General features: G+C 41.3%; 1 protein-coding gene across 1 annotated transcript in view; it reads left to right on the forward strand.

Annotated features, from left to right (window-relative positions):
• The window catches only part of rngtt (RNA guanylyltransferase and 5'-phosphatase), a 177,547-nt gene that overhangs the window by 106,799 nt on the left and 50,713 nt on the right, over nt 1–20,035 (forward strand). Inside the window, exon 13 of the mRNA XM_041860818.2 lies at nt 11,574–11,642. Coding sequence (XP_041716752.1) covers nt 11,574–11,642 — 69 coding nt within the window. The remainder of the gene's footprint in view (nt 1–11,573; nt 11,643–20,035) is intronic.

Below are 20,035 nucleotides of genomic sequence, written 5' to 3' on the forward strand. Positions count from 1 at the left end.
GTCCCGGACAGAGAAGTGGAGCCGGCCACCTTCACCCTGGTCAGAGCGGACCGCGATCCTGGTAAGAGAGCGACTCTGTACCCCGACATTGAACTGCTTTCTGTGTCATTGCGACCTTACTATCAATTCAATTCAATTTAAGGGCTTTATTGGCATGGGAAACGTGTGTTAACATTGCCAAAGCAAGGGAAGTAGATAGTAAACAAAAGTGAAATAAACAATAAATATTAACAGTAAACATTACACTCAGAAGTTTCAAAAGAATAAAGACATTTCAAATGTCATATTATGTATATATACAGTGTTGTTACAATGTGCAAATAGTTAAAGTACAAATGGGAAAATAAATAAACATAAATATGGGTTGTATTTACAATGGTGTTTGTTCTTCACTGGTTGCCCTTTTCTTGTGGCAACAGGTCACAAATCTTGCAGCTGTGATGGCACACTGTGGTTTTTCACCCAGTAGATAAGGGAGTTTATCAAAATTGGGTTTGTTTTCGAATTCTTTGTGGATCGCTGTAATCTGAGGGAAATATGTGTCTCTAATATGGTCATACATTTGGCAGGAGGTTAGGAAGTGCAGCTCAGTTTCCACCTCATTTTGTGGGCAGTGTGCACATAGCCTGTCTTCTCTTGAGAGCCAGGTCTGCCTACGGCGGCCTTTCTCAATAGCAAGGCTATGGTCACTGAGTCTGTACATAGTCAAAGCTTTCATTAAGTTTGGGTCAGTCACAGTGGTCAGGTATTCTGCCACTGTGTACTCTCTGTTTAGGGCCAAATAGCATTCTAGTTTGCTCTGTTTTTTTGTTTGTTCTTTCCAATGTGTCAAGTAATTCTCTTTTTGTTTTCTCATGATTTGGTTGGGTCTAATTGTGTTGTTGTTGTTGTTGTTGTTGTTGTCCTGGGGCTGTGTGGGGTCTGTTTGTGTTTGTGAACAGAGGCCCAGGACAAGCTTACTTAGGGGACTCTTCTCCAAGTTCATCTCTCTGTAGGTGATGGCTTTGTTATGGAAGGTTTGGGAATCGCTTCCTTTTAAGTGGTTACTATCTGCCCCGTGAGTTCCCCCAATTGTTTGTTACCGTTGTGTACTGTTGATAATCACAAGTTTACTGGAGAACTGAGACCAAGTAGAGACTTTGGACAGGGTGGATATGGTATAATAAAGGCAGTTTATTCAGAGGTAAAGATATCTGGAATCGCGTGCACGGACTCGTGCACGTGTGTAGGTCACCTAAATCATCAGAAAAATTGCCCCTCCTGAGAATTTTTTCAGGAGCCGCCACTGGTTTATACTAACAAAGGAAATAGAAAGTCTAACAGAACAGATAGATGGCAATAAAAACTGTAACATAGAGGCTCAGAATAAATTAGAGGAAAAACAAAAAGAAATTGAGAAACTTATTCAAGAAAGATCAAGTGTAATATATTATAAAAAATAAAGCAAACTGGATGGAATATGGGGAAAAATGCACCAAATTCTTTTTTAATCTTCAACATAGGAATGCTACCAAAAATAATTTAATGAAATTGGTTACAATTGACGGAGTAACCCATGATTCACCAAATGATATTTTGAAGGAGGAAACAAGGTACTTTAAGCATATGTTTTCGTTTCAGTCGCCTCCATCTCCTCTAACTGAAGCTAATTGTAGAGCTTTTTTTTCTATTGATAATGTAAGATTAACAGCCAAACAGAAAGACTCATGTGAAGGTGAAATTACAGAGGAGGAACTTCTGGATGCAATTAAAGACTTTAAGTCCGGGAAAACTCCAGGGTTGGATGGCATACCAGTCGAAGTATACCAAACCTTTTTTGATATACTAAGAGGACCGCTATTAGCATGTTTTAACCACTCCTATGTATAAGGTAGATTATCTGACACTCAAGAAGAAGGTCTGATCTCATTATTACTGAAACAGGATACAAGTGGAAAATATAAAGATCCAGTCCATAAAAAAAAATTGGAGGCCCCTTACACTTCAGTGTTGTAATGCAAAAATTCTAGCAAAATGTATAGCGCATAGAATTAAAAAGGTATTGTCGGATATTATTCATTCTAATCAGACAGGTTTTTTACAAGGAAGATACATTGGAGATAATATAAGGCAAGTATTGGAAACAATAGAACATTATGGAAAATCTGAGAAACCAGGCCTGCTATTCATAACATACTTCGAAAAGGCATTTGATAAAGTACGACTGGGATTTATACATAAATGCCTGGCGCATTTCAATTTTGGTGAAACTCTTATGAAATTGGTCAAAATCATGTATATTAACCCTAGGTGTAAAATAGTAAATAATGGCTATTTCTCAGAAAGTTTTAAACTGTCAAGAGGAGTAAAACAAGGTTGTCCACTATCGGCATATCTATTTATTGTGGCCATCGAGATGTTAGCTATTAAAATCAGATCCAACAATAATATCAGGGGATTAGAAATCCAGGGCTTAAAAACAAAGGTGTCATTGTACGCTGATGATTCATGTTTTCTTTTAAATCCACAACTAGAATCACTCCACAGCATCATAGAGGATCTAGATACATTTTCCAACCTCTCTGGATTACAACCAAATTATGACAAATGTACTATATTACGTATTGGATCAACAAAATATACAATTTTTACATTGCCATGTAGTTTACCAATAAAATGGTCTGATGGTGATGTGGATATACTCGGAATACATATCCCAAAGGAAATAAATGATCTCACTTCAATAAATTATAATAGAAAGTTAGCAAAAATAGATAAGATCTTGCTACCATGGAAAGGTGGGTGCCTGTCAATTTGTGGAAAAATCACCCTGATTAACTCTTTAGTATTATCCCAGTTTACCTATTTGCTTATGGTCTTGCCTACGCCTAGCGAACAGTTTTTTAAATTATATGAGAAAAAAATATTCCATCTTATTTGGAACGGCAAGCCAGACAAAATTAAACAGGCCTATTTATATAATGAATATGAATTCGGAGGACAGAAATTATTAAATATTAAAGCATTAGACCTATCACTAAAAGCTTCAGTCATAAAAAGGTTATACTTAAATCCGAACTGGTTCTCTAGCAAATTAGTAAAATTGTCTCACCCAATGTTCAAGAATGGCCTTTTTCCCTTTATTCAGATTACAACCACTCACTGTGTTATTTGAAAAGGAAATAATCTCCCAGATATCACTATTTCTAAAACAAGCCATAGAAAGTTGGTTGCAATTTCAATGTAATCCTCCAGAAACGACAGAACAAATAATGCAGCAAATATTGTGGTTAAACTCAAATATACTAATTGACAAAAAAAAGGTATAATCTTTGTAAATGATATCATCGGTAGGACTGGTGGAGTTATGTCGCACATGCAGCTAACAAAAACATATGGAAATGTCTGCTCTACCCAAAATTACAACCAAATAATTGCAGCCTTACCGCAAAAATGGAAGAGGAAAGTGGAAGCGGGAGAAAGTAAGGAACTTGTCTGTCGGCCTTGCATTAAAGAACATAATTGGTTAAGGAAAACTGTGATAAATAAAAAGGTATCAGTTTCATTTAAGGACCAAAGGATTGACAGCCGTCCCATATAGATTGCAAAATAGTTGGGAAGAGATTTTTGACGTACCGATCCCATGGCATAGTGTTTATGAACTGATACGCAAAACGACACCGGATTCAAAACTTAGAATCTTTCAATTTAAATTATTAAATAAAATTATTGCTACCAATAGAATGTTATTTATATGGGGGATACAATCTTCCCAGCTCTGCAGATTTTGCTGCGAAGAGACAGAATCATTAGGTCATTTGTTTTGGTACTGTCCATTTGTAGCTTGTTTTTGGACACAGATCCAGGAATGGCTAAAGGATTGCAATATTTACCTGAAGATAACCCTGCAGAGCACTACTGGGTGATCTGAAAAGTCATAGTCATTCGATCAATAACATAATAATACTATTTGCAAAAGGTTTATTTTCAATTCACAATCTGTAGAAACAATGAGAATAAAAAGGTTCAGAATTTTTGTAAGACATCACAGTACAGTTGAAATATATATGGCAAATATAAATCCTATATGGATGGTGTTAAAAGATAGATGGGAGGTGTTGAATGGAATTGAAGGATGGGACTAATAACAACAAACAATAACAAGATGACTAATAATGTAGGCACGCTGTGTCCATAATAAGTGTATGGGTTGTAGGTTGGGAGCTTTTGTGAAGGAGCACAGTTAGAAAGATATGGCATATAGAAGCAAACCGGATGGACATCATGAAAATGATCGGAGAGGTTGAGAGTAGAAGAAGTTCAGGAGAAAGAACAAACAAAATGTAATTACTGTAAAATTGACCGTGTCCATAAAATGTAGATAGTGGGTATGCCTGTAAGTAGAGGCCTAGGCGTTGTTGTTCACTAGTTTACTCCAAGTGGGGAAAGGGTGGCGGGGTTGGAAAGTAATAAAGGGGAATATATATATTTTTAAAAAGGATATGCATGTATATATATATATATATATATACACACATGGGGGATTGGAAGTGATGCAGACAATTACATTGATGGAAATTACAATCTATCTGCAATATTAAGCTGATCTACCACCGAAAATAATAAAATAATAATAATAACGAGGCTATATACAGGGGGTACCGGTACCGGGTCAGTGTGTGGGCGTACAGGTATGTCGAGGTAATTTGTACATGTAGGTAGGGGTAAATTGACCGGGTAAATAGTAAATAGTCCGGGTGGCCATTTGATTAATTGTTCAGCAGTCTTATGGCTTGGGGGTAGAAGCTGTTAAGGAGCCTTTTGGACCTAGACTTGGCGCTCCGGTACCGCTTGCCGTGCTGTAGCAGAGAGAACAGTCTTTGACATGGGTGACTGGAGTCTTTGACAATTTTTTGGGGCCTTCCTCTGACAACACTCTGGTTCTTGTAAAGAGACTCTGCAATGTGACATTTGGAGATATTTTAGCAGCCACATTGCATTGCTACCACCACCTGTGGTGATGTTTGAAATGTGTGACGCATTGTCAACTGTTTTCAGCGTTTGTTTTGTGTTTGAGTAAAATGCTATTTACAGAGATAATGAGTAAATGATGGCTATGAAATTGAACTCTACTTTAATTTCTATTTCACTGTTATTTATGATCATGTAAATTGAGTTGTTTGTTTAACACACATGTAGTGTTTGCATGCAAGGTACTTTGTTTGTCTGTCTTGTCTGAAAGAATGACAAAATCAGTGGTGGAAAAAGTACCCAAATGTCATACTTCAGTAAAAGTAAAGATAACTTTAAAGAAAATGGCTCACCCAGTAAAATACTACTTGAGTAAAAGTCTAAGAGTATTTGGTTTTAAATATACTTAAGTATCAAAAGTAAATGTAATTGCTAAAATATACTTAAGTGTCAAAATTAAAAGTATAAATAATTTAAAATTCCTTATATTAAGCAAACCAGACGGCACAATTTTATTTTTATATACAGTGGGGGGAAAAAAGTATTTAGTCAGCCACCAATTGTGCAAGTTCTCCCACTTAAAAAGATGAGAGAGGCCTGTAATTTTCATCATAGGTACACGTCAACTATGACAGACAAAATGAGAGAGAAAAATCCAGAAAATCACATTGTAGGATTTTTAAGGAATTTATTTGCAAATTATGGTGGAAAATAAGTATTTGGTCAATAACAAAAGTTTCTCAATACTTTGTTATATACCCTTTGTTGGCAATGACACAGGTCAAACGTTTTCTGTAAGTCTTCACAAGGTTTTCACACACTGTTGCTGGTATTTTGGCCCATTCCTCCATGCAGATCTCCTCTAGAGCAGTGATGTTTGGGGGCTGTCGCTGGGACCTTGAAATGCTTCTTACGAAGCCACTCCTTCGTTGCCCGGGATCATTGTCATGCTGAAAGACCCAGCCACGTTTCATCTTCAATGCCCTTGCTGATGGAAGGAGGTTTTCACTCAAAATCTCACGATACATGGACCCATTCATTCTTTCCTTTACACGGATCAGTCGTCCTGGTCCCTTTGCAGAAAAACAGCCCCAAAGCATGATGTTTCCACCCCATGCTTCACAGTAGGTATGGTGTTCTTTGGATGCAACTCAGTATTCTTTGTCCTCCAAACACGACGAGTTGAGTTTTTACCAAAAAGTTATATTTTGGTTTCATCTGACCATATGACATTCTCCCAATCCTCTTCTGGATCATCCAAATGCACTCTAGCAAACTTCAGACGGGCCTGGACATGTACTGGCTTAAGCAGGGGGACACGTCTGGCACTGCAGGATTTGAGTCCCTGGCGGCGTAGTGTGTTACTGATGGTAGGCTTTGTTACTTTGGTCCCAGCTCTCTGCAGGTCATTCACTAGGTCCCCCGTCTGGTTCTGGGATTTTTGCTCACCGTTCTTGTGATCATTTTGACCCCACGGGGTGAGATCTTGCGTGGAGCCCCAGATCGGGGGAGATTATCAGTGGTCTTGTATGTCTTCCATTTCCTAATAATTGCTCCCACAGTTGATTTCTTCAAACCAAGCTGCTTACCTATTGCAGATTCAGTCTTCCCAGCCTGGTGCAGGTCTACAATTTTGTTTCTGGTGTCCTTTGACAGCTCTTTGGTCTTGGCCATAGTGGAGTTTGGAGTGTGACTGTTTGAGGTTGTGGACAGGTGTCTTTTATACTGATAACAAGTTCAAACAGGTGCCATTAATACAGGTAACGAGTGGAGGACAGAGGAGCCTCTGTCTTGCTTGTTTGTTGGTGACCAAATACTTATTTTCAACCATAATTTGCAAATAAATTCATTAAAAATCCTACAATGTGATTTTCAGGATTTTTTTTTCTTCAATTTGTCTGTCATAGTTGACGTGTACCTATGATGAAAATTACAGGCCTCTCTCATCTTTTTAAGTGGGAGAACTTGCACAATTGGTGGCTGACTAAATACTTTTTTGCCCCACTGTATATATATATTTTTTAAACAGATAGCCAGGGGCTGTCTCCAACACTCAGACATCATTTACAAATGAAGCATGTGTGTTTAGTAAATCCGCCAGATTAGAGGCAGTAGGGCTGACCAGGGATGTTCTCTTGATAAGTGTGTGAATTTGAAAAAATATCTGTCCTTCTACTTAAGTGCTTTACACCACTGGAAATGAATGAATGAATGAATGAATGAACTGAACTGTGAGTTGAGTTTATTCCTACTATGAGGCTGCTGTACAGTGCCCATATTAATAGCAGGTTGGCATTTATTGGAATGACTCCTGTACTGGAGGCAGCTCTGTAGGGTAGTCACTAGCTGACACAGCCACAAAGTCATAAAATCTTATTTTAAACCTAACTTTAAGCCTAACATTAACCACACTGCTAACCTTATGCCTAACCCTAACCTTAAATTAAGGCCAAAAAGCAAATGTTTGTTTTCATGAATTTTGACGATATATAGCACATTTTTACTTTGCCACTGGAAATCGCTCAGCTCGGACAAGATTCATCCCAATAAATGTTAACCTGCATATTCATATTAATACCAGCTCGCTGATGCCCCTATGCTTAGCTTTGGGCTGTATCTGTCTCTCCCATCTGGCAGCTGTCTGTGCTGCTATTGAACAGCCTGGTTGGCTGCTTGCATCCCTCCCTTCCTCCTCAAGGCTTTTTACCACAGGTCCCCTGCTTGCTGCTACCTCCTCGCTTCAGGTCCAGCATCACTAAAAATATTTCGAGCTGCATCACCCTCAACCTCATCCACTCCACAAATGTCTTGTTAACAAACTATATTTTTGGCAAGTCGGTTAGGACATCTACTTTGTGCATGACACAAGTCATTTTTTCAACAATTGTTTACAGACAGATTATTTCACTTATAATTCACTGTATCACAATTCCAGTGGGTCAGAAGTTTACATACACTAAATTGACTGTGCCTTTAAACAGCTTGGAAAATTCCAGAAAATGATGTCATGGCTTTAGAAGCTTCTCATAGGCTAATTGACATCATTTGAGTCAATTGGAGGTGTACCTGTGGATGTATTTCAAGGCCTACCTTCAAACTCAGTGCCTATGCTTGACATCCTGGGAAAATCAAAAGAAATCAGCCAAGACCTCAGAAAAGAAATTGTAGACCTCCACAAGTATGGTTCATCCTTGGGAGCAATTCCTAAATGCCTGAAGGTACCACGTTCATCTGTACAAACAATAGTACGCAAGTATAAACACCATGGGACCACGCAGCCGTCATACCGCTCAGGAAGGAGACGCGTGCAAATCAATCCCAGAACAACAGCAAAGGACCTTGTGAAGATGCTGGAGGAAACAGGTACAAAAGTATGTATATCCACAGTAAAACGAGTCCTATATCGACAAAACCTGAAAGGCCGCTCAGCAAGGAAGAAGCCACTGCTCCAAAACCGCCATAAAAAAAGCCAGATTATGGTTTGCAACTGCACATGGGGAGAAAGATCGTACTTTTTGGGAAATGTCCTCTGGTCTGATGAAACAAAAATAGAACTGTTGGGCCATAATGACCATCGTTATGTTTTGAGGAAAAAGGGGGTTGCTTGCAAGCCGAAGAACACCATCCCATCCGTGAAGCACGGGGGTGGCAGCATCATGCTGTGGGGGTGCTTTGCTGCAGGAGGGACTGGTGCACTTCACAAAATAGATGGCATCATGAGGAAGGAAAATTATGTGGATATATTGAAGCAACATCTCAAGACATCAGTCAGGAAGTTAAAGCTTGGTCACAAATGGGTCTTCCAAATGGACAATGACCCCAAACATACTTCCAAAGTTGTGGCAAAATGGCTTAAGGACAACAAAGTCACGGTATTGGAGTGGCCATCACAAAGCCCTGACCTCAATCCTATAGAAAATGTGTGGGCAGAACTGAAAAGGCGTGTGCGAGCAAGGAGGCCTACAAACCTGACTCAGTTACACTAGCTCTGTCAGGAGGAATGGGCCAAAATTCACCCAACTTATTGTGGGAAGCTTCTGGAAGGCTACCCGAAACGTTACAGGTTGTGATGCAACAAAATAGGAAAAACGCCAAGGGGGATGAATACATTTGCAAGGCACTGTATTAATTACATGTTAGATGGTGTATCAATACACCCAGTCACTACAAAGATACAGGCGTCCTTCTTAACTCAGTTGCCAGAGAGGAAGGAAACCGCTCAGGGATTTCACCGTAAGGCCAATGGTGACTTTAAAGCAGGTACAGAGTTTAATGGCTGTGGTAGGAGAAAACTGAGGATGGATCAACATTGTATTTATTCCACAATACTAACCTAATTAACAGAGTGAAAAGAAGGAAGCCTGCACAGAATACAAATATTCCAAAACATGCATCCTGTTTGCAACAAGGCATTAAAGTAATACTGCAAAACATTTTGGCAATGCAAATAACTTTTTGTCCGGAATACAAAGTGTTATGTTTGGTGCAAATCCAATACAATGCATTACTGAGTACTACTACTCTCCATATTTTCAAGAATAGTAGTGGCTGCATCATGTTATGGGAATGCTTGTAATAGTTAAGTACTGGGGAGTTTTTTTTGTTTTTTCCAGGATAAAAAAGAAACAGAATGGAGCTAAGCACAGGCAAAATCCTAGAGAAAAACCTGGTTCAGTCCGCTTCCCACCAGGCCTGGTTGGTAGAGTGCTGCAGAGATGGTTGTCCTTCTGGAAGATTCTCCCATCTACAAAGATGAACTCTGGAGCTCTGTCAGAGTGACCATCAGGTTCTCAGTCACCTCCCTGACCAATGCCCTTCTCCCCCGATTGCTCAGTTTGGCCGGGCGGCCAGCTCTAGGATGAGTCTTGGTGGTTTCAAACTTCACCCATTTAAGAATGATGGAAGCCACTGTGTTCTTGTGGACCTTCAATGCTGCAGAAATGTTTTGGTACCCTTCTCCAGATCTGTGCCTCGACACAATCCTGTCTCGGAGCTCTACGGACAATTCCTTTGACCTCATGGCTTGGTTTTTGCTCTGACATGCACTGTCAACTGTGGGACCTTATATAGACAGGTGTGGGCCTTTCCAAATCATGACCAATCGATTGAATTCACCACAGGTGGACAATCAAGTTGTAGAAACATCTCAAGAATGATCAACAGGGGCACCTGAGCTCAATTTTGAGTCTCATAGCAAAGGGTCTGAATGCTTATGTAAATAATAATACATTTGCGAACATTTCTAAAAACCTGTTTGCTTTGTCATTATGGGGTGTTGTGTGTAGATTGGTGAGGAAAAATTATAATGTAATCCATTGAAGAATAAGGCTGTAACTCAACAAAATGTGGAATAAGTCAAGGAGTAGGAATACTTTCTGAAGGCACTATCAACTATGGATTGTGATTTCTTGTTTTTATTTTCTATTTGTTGCTAGCCATTCTACTGCACTGTTGGAGCTAGTAACAAAAGCATTTAGCTTCACCTGCAAATCTGTGTCGAGACCAATAAACGTTGATTTAATTTTATTTTAAATGTTCTACAATTGTGATCACAGTTTTCAGCATGAGACTTAGCAGTATTGTGCAGGCTCAGGCTTTGTTGTCAGCCAGTGTCACTAATGTTTTTAGATTCATCCCCACAGTGGTTGATTCAACAAGGACTGGGTGCTTCTCAATCTCGGGATACAAAGCCTTAGACTATTAGGGACTCTTCCCCACCGCACGATTCCTTTGAGTTTAGGCTATGTGCTTACTCTATAATGCAGATCATGGTCATATTAGTACTTCAAGGTATGAACGTGCTTTGCAAATTCTTAGTTTCTTACTTAGTCCTCTTTGTTCCCGGAGGAACATAGGGCCTGTACTAAAGATTTCCAATGCTGTCGAACAAATTCTGCAGTGACCATAATCTTAAACTCTCTGGCCCTGAGCTTTAACGTTAGCCTAATTTACGCCACTCTAAATGATCTGCTCATGGCTGCTCTTCATTTGAAGACCATTTTCATTCAGACCAGCTAGTTGACAATGTAGTACAACTTCATCTCAGAATAATGTAGATTGTCTTTCGCTGAACGTCTGTCCTACAGTCATCCTTAATCGAGGAGCTGAACAAGCATCTCTTTTCCTGCCATCATGAGCCTAATTATTCCTGTAGTCTATTTCGGTCATTAACCTAGGCCTTAACTGTCAAATGGTGTGCAACTGTGCATTGATGTTTCCAACTTGATTGATGCGTGTTTGATACAGTAACAAGAAAGACAATACATTATGTGTGTTACAGTATATTGATTGGTTGGTTGCAAAGATGTCCTCCTGCATAGTTCTACAGGGATTGCTTTGCTGCATTCTAATAGAAACCATGGTTTCGTCCCAAATGGCACCGTATTCCCTACATAGTGTGCTACTTTTGACCAGATGGCCTATAGGGCTCTGGTCAGAAGTAGTGCACTATAAAGGTAATAGCGTGCCATTTGGGATGCAGTCCATGGTTATTATGTGTGCGCTTATAGGAGGATATAGATGTCATTCTATTCCCCACTCCAGTTTATTATTTCCATTCCTTGCTGTACAGAAACTGTCCTTCTGTCCTGTTGCTGATGATATCTCCTGTTATGTTTTTCCAGCTCCTGGAAGGCAGCTTCACGTCCCAGGTCAGCCATGAAGTCGACGGCCTTATCTTCCAGCCGTGTGGGGTGAGTCTTAACCTCTTATAGATCTGACCCTTTTCTTCTATTTTTGCCTAGAATGACACACCCAAATCTAACTGCCTGTAACTCAGGACCTGAAGCAATGATATGCATATTCTTGATACCATTTGAAAGGAAACACTTTGAAGTTTGTGGAAATGTGAAATTAATGTAGGAGAATATAACACATTAGATCTGGTAAAAAATAATACAAACAACAAAACGTGTTTTCTATTATTTTTTTTGTTCCATCATCTTTGAAATGCAAGAGAAAGGCCACAATATAATATTGCAGTTTAGGCGCAATTTAGATGTTGGCCACTAGATGGCAGCAGTGTGTGCAAAGTTTTAGATTGATCCAGTGAAGCGTTGCAATACTGGACTATTTTGTATCAAGTCTGCCAAAATGTGCCGAATTGGTCAATTGGTACATTTTCAAGTACATAACTATAGAGAACATACAACAATGATATGGTAATACAAAATGTAAGTTTACACACTCCCAGGAATGTCATACATGATGGATTATTAGCTTATCCACTAACTTTCACACATCTAGATGGCCAGTCGGGGTGGGTGTGGCGCCAGAGACAGCAAAGGTTCAAACTGTAGAATCCAGTTCCTACATTTGCATATAAAAATGGATTTTATCAAACATAATTATGCTACATTTTATGTCTGGGACCCTCAGGATGACAAATCAGAGCAAGATTACTGAATGTAAGTACATTATTTACCTTCAGAGGTGAATGTATCAAACCAGTTGCCGTCGTAAGTTTTTTGTTATTGTGCACTCTCCTCGAACAATAGCATGGTATTTTTTTTCACTGTAATAGCTACTGTAAATTGGACAGTGCAGTTAGATTAACAATAATTTAAGCTTTCTGCCCATATAAGACATGTCTATGTCCTGGAAAGTTTGCTGTTACTTACAACAGTCATGCTAATCACATTAGCACACTTTAGCTCAACCGTCCCGTATACGGGACACAGATCCCGTAGAGGTTAAACACTGTTATTTGTGTCAGAGCAGTGGCCTATCTCTACAGGCTAATTGCACAACAGCACCAAGTTTTCATCAACCTCTCTCTAAATAAGGCAGCAGGGTAGGACTCAGCCTCAGGTTTCTGGAGAAGGTTATTTCAAATTAAATCACATTTTATTTGTCACATATCCCGAATACAACAGGTGTAGACCTTACAGTGAAATGCTTACTTACAAGCCCTTAACCAACAATGCAGTTTTAAGAAAAATAAGTGTTATGTAAAGAAAATCCACGGGGGGCCGGGGGGGCCAGTATGAAAATGCACTCACTAACTGTAAGTCGCTCTGGATAAGAGTGTCTGCTAAATGACAATTACATTTATTTTTATTTTTTATGAATAAGTAAAAAAAGAAAAAAAAGAAAGAAATATATATATATATAATGATAATTAAAGAGCTGCAGTAAAATAACAGTAGCGAGGCTATATACAGGGGGTACCTGTACAGATTCAATGTGCGGGGGCACAGGTTAGTCGAGGTAATATGTACATGTAGGGTAGAGGTAAAGTGACTGCATAGATAATAAACAGAGAGTAGCAACAGCATTAAAAAGAGGGGGTGGGGGACAATGCAAATAGTCCGGGTAGCCATTTGATTAGCTGTTCAGAAGTCTTATGGCTTGGGGGTAGAAGCTGTTAAGAAGCCTTTTGGACCTAGACTTTTCGCTCCGATACCACTTGCCCTGCGGTAGCAGAGAGAACAGTCAATGACTTGGGTGGCTGGAGTCTGGCAAATTTTAGGGCCTTCTTCTGACAACGCCTGGTATAGAGGTCCTGGATGGCAGGAAGCTTGGCCCCAGTGATGTACTGGGCCGTACGCACTACCCTCTGTAGTGCCTTGCGTTCGGAGGCCGAGCAGTTGCCATACCAGGCAGTGATGCAACCAGTCAGGATGCTCTCGATGGTGCAGCTGTATAATGTTTTGAGGATCTGAGGACCCATGCCAAATCTTTTCAGTCTCCTGAGGGGGAATAGGCTTTGTCTTAAGACTCCTGAACAGCTAATCATGGCTACCCGGACTATTTGCACTGCCCCCCCCACCCCATCTTTTTACGATGCTGCTACTCTGTTAATTATTTATGCATAGTCACTTTAACTCTACCCACATGTACATATTACTTCAACTACCTCAACTAGCCGGTGCCCCCGCACATCGACTCTGCACCGGTACACCCCTGTGTATATATAGCCTCCCTACTGTTATTTTATTTTACTTCTGCTCTTTTTTCTCAACACTTTTTTGCTGTTGTTCTATTTTACATTTTTATAAAAAAATTAATGCACTGTTGGTTAAGCGCTGTAAGTAAGCATTTCACTGTAATGTCTACACCTGTTGTATTCGGCGCATGTGGCCAATAAAATTTGATTTGATTTGATGCTCGGAGTACACGTCCTGGTAATCCGTCTGGCCCTGCGGCCTTGTGAATATTGACCTGTTTAAAGGTCTTACTCACATCGGCTACGGAGAGCGTGATCACACAGTCTTCCGGAACAGCTGATGCTCTCATGCGTGCTTCAGTGTTGCTTGCCTCGAAGCGAGCATAGAAGTAATTTAGCTTGTCTGGTAGGCTCGTGTCACTGGGCAGCTCGCGGCTGTGCTTCTCTTTATAATCCGTAATAGTTTGCAAGCCCTGCCACATCCCACGAGCGTCGGAGCCGGTGTAGTACGATTCAATCTTAGTCCTGTATTGACTCAAATCAAATCAAATCAAATCAAATCAAATTTTATTGGTCACATTCGCCGAATACAACAGGTGCAGACATTACAGTGAAATGCTTACTTACAGCCCTTAACCAACAGTGCATTTATTTTAAACAAAAAAAGTAAGAATAAAACAACAACAAAAAAAAGTGTTGAGAAAAAAAGAGCAGAAGTAAAATAAAGTGACAGGGTTCGTCGGAGGGCATAGCAGGTTTATTATAAGCGTCCGGGTTGGAGTCCTGCTCCTTGAATGCGGCAGCTCTACCCTTTAGCTCAGTGCGGATGTTGCCTGTAATCCATGGCTTCTGGTTGGGGTATGTACGTACGGTCACTGTAGGGACGACGTCATCAATGTACTTATTAATGAAGCCATTACCTGATGTGGTGTACTCCTCAATGCCATCGGAAGAATCCCGGAACATATTCCAGTCTGTGCTAGCAAAACAGTCCTGTAGCTTAGCATCTGCGTCATCTGACCACTTCTTTATTGAGCGAGTCACTGGTACTTCCTGCTTTAGTTTTTGCTTGTAAGCAGGAATCGGGAGGATAGAATAATGGTCAGATTTGCCAAATGGAGGGCGAGGGAGTAAAGGTGGTCTAGAGTTTTTTTGCCTCTTGTTGCACATTTAACATGCTGCTAAAAATGAGGTCAAACGGATTTAAGTTTCCCCAGCCACTAGGTGCGCCGCCTCTGGATGAGCATGTTCTTGTGTGCTTATGGCTTATACATCTCGTTGAGTGTGATCTTAGTGCCAGCATCAGTTTGTGGTGGTAAATAGTCAGCTACGAAAAATATTGGTAAATACTGTGGTCTACAGCTTATCATGAGATACTCTGCCTCAGGCGAGCAAAACAACTTCCTTAATTTTAGATTTTGTGAACCAGCTGTTATTTACAAATATACACAGACTGCCCCCCCTTGTCTTACCGGAGGCAGCTGTTCTATCTTGCCGATGCACCGAAAACCCTGCCAGCTGTATGTTATCCATGTCGTTGTTCAGCCACGACTTGGTGAAACATAAGGTATTCGTTTTTAATGTCCTGTTGGTAGTATATTCTTGATCAGCGCTCATCCATTTTATTATCTAATGATTGTATGTTGGCTAATAGGACTGATGGTAGAGGCAGATTAGCCACTCGCCTTACAAGGCACCCCGACTTACGTCCCCGATATCTCCGTCTCTTCTTCGTGCAAATTAGGGGATTTGGCCTTGTCGCATCCGAGTCGTTAAATAAAAAATCTTTGTCCAGTACGAGGTGAGTAATCATTGTCGTGATATCCAGAAGCTATTTTCGGTCATAAGAGACAGTGGAAGAAACATTATGTACAAAATAAGTTACAAATAACGCGAAAAAACACACACAATAGCACAATTGGTAAGGAGCCCGTAAAACGGCAGCCATCTCCTCCTGGTCAGTCACCTCTACCTGCCCTCCTGTCATTGTGAAACCTGCACTTACACAGTCCACAGGCCAGATATCTGTGTGGAACAGCCACTTTCAGCACTATAAAAGGGACAAGGTAGGTAGGCCACCTCTGCTTTGTGTTGGAGGGAAATATCAGTTTCTACCAACACCGCTGTTACGATGTTATGATGATGATGATATTATTACAGTAGCGGTCCCGGGGAAGATTACCCTTGTCTGGGGCATGAATCATGGTCTTTCATCATCTGCCTCCCTCAAGGAGGCACAGTGTCCCCTATTTGGATAGTTTGCAGAGACTTGTTTTTCTCTGGAGCGATACAACATGGCTCTGTACATAGTCAATTAATTACCACAACATCACCTCAGGCAGATGACCGATAGTGTCTTCACAGCGTAACGGAAGGGATGGCATTTAGAGAGAGGGAGACGTGATGGAGGTAAGTAGAACCAGAAGTGGCGTGCAGCTGTGCACACCTGCAGGCATTCAGATTGATTGGGCGCAGGGAGGCAGAGTGTTTTACATACAAATTACTATTAGAGTCTGACTCAGTGTCTTATCTCTGATGATGCACATTGTGCGACGTGCATCAACCCTGTTTCTTCCAAATACTGGTGGAGTACTACCTTCAAGAATTCTCTAGTTTGGTGCCACAGGTGTTAGACATTATTTTCATAAAAAATATACTTTCCTCAGTCTGTGCTTTAGTCATTTGCTACTGTAGGTCAAACAAACTATCACACTATGTATTTAACTACTCCTTCCTTTCTTGTGTTGAGGGCTGTTTTGCCCTGACCTTCTGAGTTCTCATTTATTTGCCATCAGGAGCCTTGTCTTCTTCCTTATGTCTGTGTGTTACAGTATTGATTTCATATCCCGGTCCAGCTGCAAATCATTGAGTAGCAACAGCAAAGTGATTGATCATCACTGAAATAGCCAAACCAGGAGATGGGACTGTTTGACAAAGACAACGGCTCAATAGAAGGGAAGTAAAATGACATAGAGCCTTTCCCCTAACTAGGAAATGAGGGTAGATTTGGACTCAAGCTATCCAACCTGTTTGCCTATATCCCTTGAGCTGAATGTTCCTTCGATCAGTCGTTAGTTCACAGGTGAAATGTGGTGAATTGATAATAGAGAAATATTTATATTCCTTCTTTGGGCCGGAGGGAAAGCTAGTCCAGCCATGCACCTGCTAGAAGAAAACAGCTTTTCAAATCATGTTGTCATATCCCTATGGGCAAAACAATGGCCATGGCTTTTTTTCTTATTATCCAAATTGTCAGATTGGATTCCCACTCAAGTGACTGTGCATCAAGGAATCAAGTTTCGCCTCGAATAACAGCACTAGCCATTTAAGTCAGTCCATTTTGTCTGAAAGTAGCAACAGCCTGAGATCACTCACCTCTACAACTCGTTCTGTCGGTCTGCATCCCCCCCCTCCTCGCCGTAAACAAACAGTTATGGTTATACCTGTAATTTCAGAAATAATAATTTGAGAATATGAAAAGCTCAGTAGCTATCAGGTAGCAGGAGCCAGTCTCCTGGGTGTGCTGGGCTAGGAATTTAGGCTGCAGACTGCAGGTTTGAAGCGGCTGCAGCAGCCCCGCACTCCACCGGAACACATAGAGAGTGGCTGGCTCTCCAAAGTGAATAGGCGTCTCTTTCAGGGGAACTAATTGATGTGTCGTTTTATGTTATTAATATCACAGTGCTGATTTCCTGTTCCCCCATTATAGCCGCGTACTTTGGGTGCTCCCATATGGCACCCTATGTCCATTAAAGTGCAGTACCTTTGACCAGGGCGCATAGGGCTCTGGTCAAAAGTAGTCCACTATATAAGGAATATGGTGCCTAAGCCTCTGTCTGCATACCCAATGTTTGTATTGCTTGTATTGATGTAGCCTAGCTGAGGGTCAGAGTGCCTTCTGTGACTGATGGGTGCACCAGATAAGTTCTCAGCTCTGACTAAGAGGAGGATTGGATGCACACTGGCCTTTTCCGAGGTTTGGATGCTTATGTGGTGGTCTGATGTGGGACCGACCTGGCCGAGCTATCTATAGGCTTGCAACATAGTACCCTCCAAGCTCATCACTAAGCTCAGGGCCCTGTGTCTGAATCCCTCCCTGTGCAACTGAGTCCTAGACGGGCCGACCCCAAGTGGTGAAGGTAGGCAACAACACCTCCGCCACGATGATCCTGAACACGGAGGCCCCACAGGGGTGCGTGCTCAGCCCCCTCCTGTACTCCCTGTTCACCCATGACTGCGTGGCGTGCACATCACTGACAACTTGAAATGGTACCTTCATACAGAGAGCATGGTGAAGAAGGCACAACAACGCCTCTTCAACTTCAGGAGGCTGAAGAAATTCAGCTTCGCCCCTAAGACCGTCACGAACGTCTACAGATGCACCATTGAGAGCACCCTGTCGGGCTGTATCACCGCCTGGTACGGCAATTTCACCGTCCGCAACCGCAGGGCTCTCCAGAGGGCACACTGCCTGCCCTCCTGGATATCTACAGCACCCTGTGTCACAGGAAGGCCAAGAAGATCATCAAGGACCTCAGCCACTCGGGCCACAGCCTGTTCACCACGCTACCATTTAGAAGGCGGAGACAGTACAGGTCATAGTATGTGAGCTGAGATGAGCGGTTGGAAATCTCACTCCTGGTGCTCCACGTACTTTCCAACCGCGCCACTAAAAACCACTTCGCTCTCACAGGGGGAAAAAAACTGCAGCTCCAAATTCGCTCCATTCATTAAAATCACAATTTAACCAACACCCATCTATTTTTGTGACTACCTGGACCTACCATTTGGTTTTGAAATATTGAAACCAAACCATATGGATTTGAATGAAAAATATTTGAATAAACATGAAAAGGTGCATGTAAGAAGCGAACATCATTTCAAACAGGCTACATGTCATATTAAACAGCATATAAACACGCTAAATAGGTCAGGAGCCAGACAGGGAGCCTAAGAAGGAATTACAAATAATTATTTAGGCTATATTATTTCAATTATTTCCAGGCTATAGCCTACACAGGAATACATTGTGAAGCATTTGCGAATGCGACACAATATACAGGTAGGGACATAAAGTGCTCAGCATTTAAACAACATTTCGTTGTATTAAATCATTATAGTCTATAAATTGCACATATAGGCTGACTTAGAATTAAATAAAAAATGTAACGAAAAATGACTTAGTGCCTTTGAATAAATTTTTAGAAACACGAGTTTGGCCAGTCTGTGGCTTCAGGCTCATTCGATGGTGGCTGGAGCGCAGGCCAGCAGCGGAGAATACCCTCTCCGCACTTGCAGAGCCACTGGGGACGCTGAACACCCTTTTGGCCACTCTTGCCAGGCTGGGCAGAGATGCAGAGTTTTTTAAAATATATATATACAGTGGGGAGAACAAGTATTTGATACACTGCCGATTTTGCAGGTTTTCCTACTTACAAAGCATGTAGAGGTCTGTAATTTTTATCATAGGTACACTTCAACTGTGAGAGACGGAATCTAAAACAAAAATCCAGAAAATCACATTGTATGATTTTTAAGTAATTAATTTGCATTTTATTGCATGACATAAGTATTTGATACATCAGAAAAGCAGAACTTAATATTTCGTACAGAAACCTTTGTTTGCAATTACAGAGATCATACGTTTCCTGTAGGTCTTGACCAGGTTTGCACACAGTGCAGCAGGGATTTTGGCCCACTCCTCCATACAGACCTTCTCCAGATCCTTCAGGTTTCGGGGCTGTCGCTGGGCAATATGGACTTTCAGCTCCCTCCAAAGATTTTCTATTGGGTTCAGGTCTGGAGACTGGCTAGGCCACTCCAGGACCTTGAGATGCTTCTTACGGAGCCACTCCTTAGTTGCCCTGGCTGTGTGTTTCGGGTCGTTGTCATGCTGGAAGACCCAGCCACGACCTATCTTCAATGCTCTTACTGAGGGAAGGAGGTTGTTGGCCAAGATCTCGCGATACATGGCCCCATCCATCCTCCCCTCAATACGGTGCAGTCGTCCTGTCCCCTTTGCAGAAAAACATCCCCAAAGAATGATGTTTCCACCTCCATGCTTCACGGTTGGGATGGTGTTCTTGGGGTTGTACTCATCCTTCTTCCTCCAAACACGGCGAGTGGAGTTTAGACCAAAAAACTATATTTTTGTCTCATCAGACCACATGACCTTCTCCCATTCCTCCTCTGGATCAT

The sequence above is a fragment of the Coregonus clupeaformis genome, chromosome 33, assembly GCF_020615455.1.
Source record: "Coregonus clupeaformis isolate EN_2021a chromosome 33, ASM2061545v1, whole genome shotgun sequence".
In the NCBI taxonomy this organism is placed as follows: domain Eukaryota; kingdom Metazoa; phylum Chordata; class Actinopteri; order Salmoniformes; family Salmonidae; genus Coregonus; species Coregonus clupeaformis.